At 35.9% G+C, this 6,936-nt stretch overlaps 1 protein-coding gene across 1 annotated transcript; it reads right to left on the reverse strand.

Annotated features, from left to right (window-relative positions):
* Window positions 1-4,342: 4,342 nt before the first annotated feature.
* Window positions 4,343-5,645, reverse strand: LOC118753373 (zinc finger protein OZF-like). Its single transcript, XM_036488247.1, has 3 exons — window positions 5,358-5,645; window positions 4,878-5,298; window positions 4,343-4,811 (listed from the first exon to the last, which is right to left on the reverse strand). Exons 1-3 carry the CDS (start codon window positions 5,556-5,558, stop codon window positions 4,366-4,368), a joined length of 1,068 nt encoding a protein of 355 aa, XP_036344140.1. The 5' UTR covers window positions 5,559-5,645; the 3' UTR covers window positions 4,343-4,365.
* Window positions 5,646-6,936: the final 1,291 nt, after the last annotated feature.

A 6,936-nucleotide genomic window follows, 5' to 3' on the forward strand; every position in this document is an offset into this window, starting at 1 on the left:
ATTCTGGCCAACAAATAGTTTCATCCATCAATTTGTTTATCACAGCATTTCCCACTTGATATATTACTATACATAGCGCTAATTTGTGGACCCCATGCCATTATTACACTCACTGTTAAGCCCAAAATACAATAACGTGGCTGGCATTACTGCTCAGTTAAGCCCAAATTCTAAATTCACTGCCACTGCCTTCATCGCAGCAAACTTCGCATGTTGAATTTGACATAAATGAAACGCAGCCAACTTCTGTTGATGTCACTGAACAAAAAAGGCAACAACAAAAATGTAAACAAACAAAAGGGAATGTCAAAAAAGCAGTCACTGACAACGCCGTATTGTGTTTGCTGTGGCATTTACTGCCAATATTAGCAGTAACAGCTGATTTTAGAAACTCTCACTGCCACTGCCACTGCGCTATTGTATTTTGGCCTTTATATTATAGGTTCGCACCAATTTTTAATAACAGTTTTTCAATTTGGCTGCGAGATAGCCGCAGTTTTTCTACTACACCAATATATTATTTGCAAATAACAATTTGCAAAATGGAAAACTTTGCCGTATAAACGCTGAGTTAATTTTTTATTTGCAAATAACTAAATCACGCAAATAAGTATTGATTAGTGGTACTATTTGCAAATAAGCGCAATACGCCGCAATTCTTGGGTTTATTTTCTTTTTCGATGGGCCTTTTAATAATCAAGACCAAGATAATTTTTAACTTTATTTTCTTTTTCGATGGTCATATTATTACCTTTTTATAATCAGGCAATATTAAAAAAGAATTTTTCACCATCAAATAAACAGTGAGGTATTTGCAAATTATTTTTATTTGCAAATAGCTTACGTATAAACGTAGCAGTAGTTGACTTGTTCTTTTATGACACGCCTTTTATTATTTGCGGATTTTCCTCCTCTAATAAATTTAAAATTTCGAATCGAAGCATTTCTTGTGTCAATATTTTATCGAATCACGTGTTAAAGCACTGATTAATTCATTCAGACTGAATAAATCTAACCTATCACTGGTATGATAGCTAAAACTATTTTTAGCAAAATAATGCTGAAATTAGCAAAATTAAAAATGACAAGTGATAAATAAAAATTTTTGGCGCAACGAAATGCTAATAAATTTTGATAATTTGCATAACTTATCACTTATCCGCTAAAATCTTTTCACTTTCAAATTTTGGTGCAACGCTTATCTATGATTTTGTGTGATTTTTTACTTATCAATACTTATTTGAGTGACTTTTGCTTATCATGTTGGTGAAACACAAAACTTTGCGCAAGTTCGATAATTTGCTAAATTGTTCATGATAATTCGTTGGTGCAATAGGGCCCAGTTAAAAATACAACCAGAACGCGACTTACGTGATCCTGTATTTTTGGTTCATGTGAGGAAAAGTGAAGTGGTTATCGAAGTGACGACTTTCGAGCACAATTAGGGGTGTGGGGTTATTTACCACCTGATCGGTTAATCGATTATTTTTTTTTTATCAAAATAAAAGTAATCTTTAACCTTTATTAATTTATAATTCATTGTGTCCCTGTACAAATTTAGTGCGGGAATATCTTTAAAATCACAATGTCTCAAAAGTTGGGGAAAGAAAATAAAAAATTACACTATAAACACTAAAATACCATTAATCAATTATCGATTCACAGCAACAGAGTCCTCACCAGATACACAGCAACAACGTTACCACCAGAAAACTAACATTTAATTGTTATTTTCATCAAATATTTACTAAATAATATGAAACTTTATCCCCCCATTCATTTCTGTGCGCTTTACAACTATACATGTGATAATGAAAATCAAAATGATTTCTCCAAATAGCCGATGCCATATCGGAAATTTTATTTATTAGGCGTCGTTTTAGTAGCGAGAGTGTAAAGCCGATTTTTTGAGCGGGTATTTTTGGTTCATGCCCCTGCAAGGAGCCTGACATATGATTATCGGTTAAATTAGTGGGAAAACTGACTAAAACTTTTCGTCAGTTTAGTGGTTAGTTTTGTATGGGCTTGGGAAAAAAGTGACCACTACTCCGGACGTGTAATAGTACATCCCTTTCTTGCACACACATGGGAACATTTGCCTTACAGTATGTTCACTAGGGTGGTCCAAAAATAGTAAAGTCGGAATTGTAATGCTCTCACCCCCTAGGATTGTTCTATATCGAAAAAAGTATACCCCTATCTTTTTATTTTGAAATAAAAAAATTTTTAGAGGTCGCTCAAAGCGCTCAAAGTTTTCCATGTATTTTTATATAGGAAAAATAAATTTTTTCGTAGAAATGGTATAGTATTCTTGAAAGTCAATATTTTTCGATCGGAAAACCCTGGTTCTCTTCAGGAGACTTTCAATAATAATACCCAATTGTTTATTTAACCATTTTTTAATACTAAGAATTTTTTATTGGTCGCCCCATTGCATTTTTCGGGGTTTTTGTGGGTTTTTGGCGGACCTATAAATTATAGTTGCAATGAAAAAACGGTTAAATAAACATTTGGGTATTATTATTGAGAATCTCCTGCAGATAAACCATTCTATACCATTTCCACGAAAAGTTGTTTTTTGGGCGCTTTGAGCGAACTCTTAATATTTTTTGATTTCAAAATAAAAAAATAAGGGTATATTTTTCCGGTATAGAACAATCCTAGGGGATGAGAGCATAAAAATTCCGACTTTGCTTTTTCACATGCATTTTTGGACCACCCTAATGTTCACTCGCTCACACATGTCATCTAGTTGGTAACGCTGACACACATTGCTTGTCAAAAATCATAAAAATTGAAAGCCATTACGTTGAGAAGCAATTTCATTATCAACATGCCGTCTTCAAGAAAACAATGTAACTAACTAGCTTCTGAAGACCATTTTCCATTTTAATTCCATTGTAGATTAACATTTTAGCATGCATAAGCTTAGTATTTTTTTTATTTTCACCAAATTCGCACGTCAATGCTGAAAAGCTGTTCAAAATTGAAAGCAAAATTGAAACTCAATTGAAAGGGAAAACTTGAAAGCAAGTCACCCATTCCCTGCTAGCATTTATTATCGCGGAAGTGGCGAAAAAGTAACTCCAAGAAGTTAAATTTCATCGCGGAAGTTAACGCTTTCTCATCTTTTTACTATCCTCCTTGGGGGAAAACTGCTCCCCGTAAGAGTTACGTCCACACTGACACACATGCGACACTACAGGAAGTGACTTCTTAGTGTCGTCTGGAAGAGACAAAAGCGGTACACCCAAATATACTCGCATACGACGCTTCCGAAAGTAACTTCTTAGTGTCGTGTGGGAGACACAGAAACGTGACGTAAAAACTACCCCCTTTTTATTTCTAGCTTAATGTAAAAAACTGCAAATATATTTTTTTAATTTTTTTTTAACTTTTATTAACATTAAAAACAACAAAACCAGTTTGTTTAAATTATTCAGTTAAGTATAATTTGTTAACATTATTTCGTTAAGTATAATTTGTTAACATTATTTCGTTAAGTATAGGAGTTAAGGAACTAATTGGAGAGGCGTAAATTGCCGCGTGTATTTTCATTTGAATGTTTCCATTTGAGCACTCTATCCCTGGCGTGTAAGAAATGTTGTTGCACAATTTTATTTATTTGAAAATCTGTCGAATTTTGGAACTTGGAGTGACAAACATCTGAGAAAAATAAAAAAATGAATCTTAGTAAAATATAAGCATTGCTAATTACCAGGGAACGGATTTTTAGGACCTAAAAACCTATAAAAAAGGCAAAATAAAATAACGAAATAGGCTGGAAAAGGCAAAACAAAATAGCGAAAAAGGCAGGAAAAGGCACTAGGTATTGCAAAAAAAGCAAACTAAGGCACTAAAAAAAGACAGAAAATACGAAGAACAATCAAAAAATACATTTATTTTAGAAATGTTTATATTACAAGAAAACGAGAAAAACTATGAACTAGATCCTTTATATGAAACATTTGTACTTTGAACCTTTGACTATTTTATCCTTTCGAGTTTCTAACTCATAAAACTTTAATCTGTATAGTTGTAGTAACATTGAACCACAAGATGCATTTTGAAGTTTTCTGGCAGCAATTTCATTCGATTTTCGCGAAGAAAAGCCTTGATGGTGATGGAAAAAACTGCAAAGTTTTGTATGCTTGGCTTCTCCGATGTCGCACGCCAAGTGAAATTAATCGCCAACTCATAAGACACAATTTGCTTTAGCGCAAAAAATAAATAAATATACATATATGTACATGTAGGGCATAATCATACTTTATTACTAACTTGTAAGCATCTGGAAACTGCTTTTCACAAACGCCACATTTATAAGGTAATCCAGTGTGTTGCATGCGATGATTATAGTATTGATCATAATTTGGAGAATTTGGAACCACAAATCACGCACTTGTAACTGAAATATCCAAGGTACTGCATGTGCCTATTTAAAATACGTTTGTGGATGAAAGATTTTCCACAAAGGTGACACACAAATGGCGATTCTCCAGAATGAGTGCGTAAATGAACATCTAGGTCTATTTGCCGCACATAACGTTTTTGACAAACTTGGCATTCTATCGTAGCTCCCTTGTGATGGAGCTCGTGGATTGTTAGACCATTTTTATGAAGAAATGATTTTTCACACTGAGCACATTGATATATTGGTTTGCGGTTGGTTTCGTGCGTTAGCCTGTGTTTTTTGTATGTATACGGAGTTAAAAAGCTTTGGTTACAGATGTCGCACGGAAATCTTTCCCGATTCTCATTGTGACAGAGCTCATGATTTTTTAGGGCACATGACTCCTTAAATGTTTTTGCTGGCGAAGGTAAATTCAACAAAGATAGAAATTAGTCCACAAGTTAAAAGGAACGGAAATACTTACGGCAGGCCTGACAAAGAAAAGTTTTTGGTTTATGACGTTGCTTATGTTTTTTTAATGAGCTTCTCTTCATTATTTTCCCACATTCTTCACACTTCACCGGCTCAGACATGTCCTTGACTTTCTTTTTTGTTTTCACCTCGGATTTTACTATGTTTGTTTTCTTTACGTTTTTAGGTCTTGTATGAGCAAGATTGAGTTGTTTACTTTTTTTCGATAAGACCAGCCCAGCTTCATTTAAGTTATTGCCGCTCTGCATATCCTTATCCGATTCAACTAGAAGCTTTGTTGTTGTTGTAGTGTCAGTACTAAGTTTTTTATCAATATTTATTTCGTGTTCGATATCATTTGATGCAGATGTTTCATCATCATCCATAAAATGTTCATTCCATTCTGGTGATACTTTTATATCCTCTACGTGATCCTTGTAAACAAATAGAAAATAATTATTGTTTAATTATATCTAAATCGTATTTGATATACCATATCTACAGTATCTGGCATCTTAGTTACTTCCATTAGCTCTTCATGTACTGGAACCCATTCAAAAGTGTTGGCTATACTTTCTATCTTCACTTTTTCCGTTTGTGTGCAACGTAATTCATTATCAGCCCTTCTCGCCTTTTCAATAAAATCATAAACGTCTTTAAGTTTTTGGGCACAATCAAGGCATAGATATTGCATCCGGGCATCATCGAGTTCATTTGGATCATCTTTCAAACTTAAATTAATTTGTGTACTGTTACGATTATCCTTGAAACCTCGTCCGGATTTCCCAAATCTCTCGGTTCGTATCGCTGGATTGTTAAATAAATGCAATCGATGACCAAATTGTAGTACAATTAACTTTATTGTACAACAAACAATTTACAATACTCGCTAATACAGTGAAAACACTTTACAATACTTGTTAAAGCAATAACAATGCTTGACTACTTGTTAACACAATTAAACTTATAGCTTGCTTATTCGCAACTCACTTCTCTGCTCACTTTACTTGTAGCTTGCTGACTTGTAACTCACTCATCTCGCGGTGGCGGCGCTCTTATATACCTGCGCTGGCACTTATGGCAACTCTAGAACATTCTGAAGTTTATCGCTCATTCTCTCTCTCTCGCTGTTCGCAGTGTTCATCCAACTTGACGTTTCTCTTTGTGGAACATTCTACGTCATTCTTCGAACATTCTGCCTATTTCTCGTTGTTCGCTTTGTGTTGCCGCAGTATTCGCCACACTGCCCTCCACCTAAGTCTGATCGTCCCGATCAGACACACTTGCGGTTCCAAATGCTGCAAGCCTTTCCAAGTGGACCACCTTCATCTTGTTTCTTGGTCTCCCAACGGTCTGGATCCGATACAATACGTCATTTAGCCGTTTTACGACCTTATACGGACCTTCCCAGTTGCATTGTAGTTTTGGGGACAAACCTTTCTTTCGTTGTGGATTGTACAGCAACACCAAATCTCCTTCCTGGAAACCCTCGGAATTCATCGCCTTATCATACCTGGCTTTCATCTTGTCACTCATAATTTGTGTGCGCTGTCTCACAAGAGCATGTATCTCTCTCAGCTCCTCTTCCAGGATGTTTGACGTCTCTTTTCCAATCCTTCTAGCATCACCAGTCACCCCAAACTTCAGATCACTAGGCAACCGGAGCTCACTGCCGAATATTACCCTTGCCGGAGTTTTACCCGTTGTTTCATGCACTGCTGACCGGTATCCCATCAGGAACAAGGGTATGCGGACATCCCAATCTTTTTGATTCTTGTCCACGACCTTCCGCAAATGCTCTTCCAGGGTTCGGTTGAACCGTTCCACCATGCCGTCTGATTGGGGATGAAGAGCCGTCGTTCGAGTTTTCCGGATACCCAGTATCTGGCACATCTCTTGGAACACTACCGACTCAAAATTTCTTCCCTGGTCAGAGTGCAGCTCTATAGGTACACCATATCTCGCAACCTAATTGTAGGTGAATACCTCCGCTACTGTTTTAGCTTCCTGGTTTGGAATCGGGTATACCTCCGGCCATTTGCTAAAGTAGTCCATAACCACAAGGACGTATT

The sequence above is a fragment of the Rhagoletis pomonella genome, unplaced genomic scaffold (genome assembly GCF_013731165.1).
Source record: "Rhagoletis pomonella isolate Grant_MI unplaced genomic scaffold, Rhpom_1.0 Rhpom_scaffold_02390, whole genome shotgun sequence".
Lineage (NCBI taxonomy): Eukaryota > Metazoa > Arthropoda > Insecta > Diptera > Tephritidae > Rhagoletis > Rhagoletis pomonella.

Coding starts and splice junctions, on each gene's coding strand:
- LOC118753373 (XM_036488247.1), bottom strand. CDS start 5,558: ATGCAATATCTATGCCTTGATTGTGCCCAAAAACTTAAAGACGTTTAT. Junction 5,299..5,357: donor TGCCAGATACTGTAGATATG/GTATATCAAATA, acceptor TTTGTTTACAAG/GATCACGTAGAGGATATAAA. Junction 4,812..4,877: donor TTTTCTTTGTCAGGCCTGCC/GTAAGTATTTCC, acceptor TACCTTCGCCAG/CAAAAACATTTAAGGAGTCA.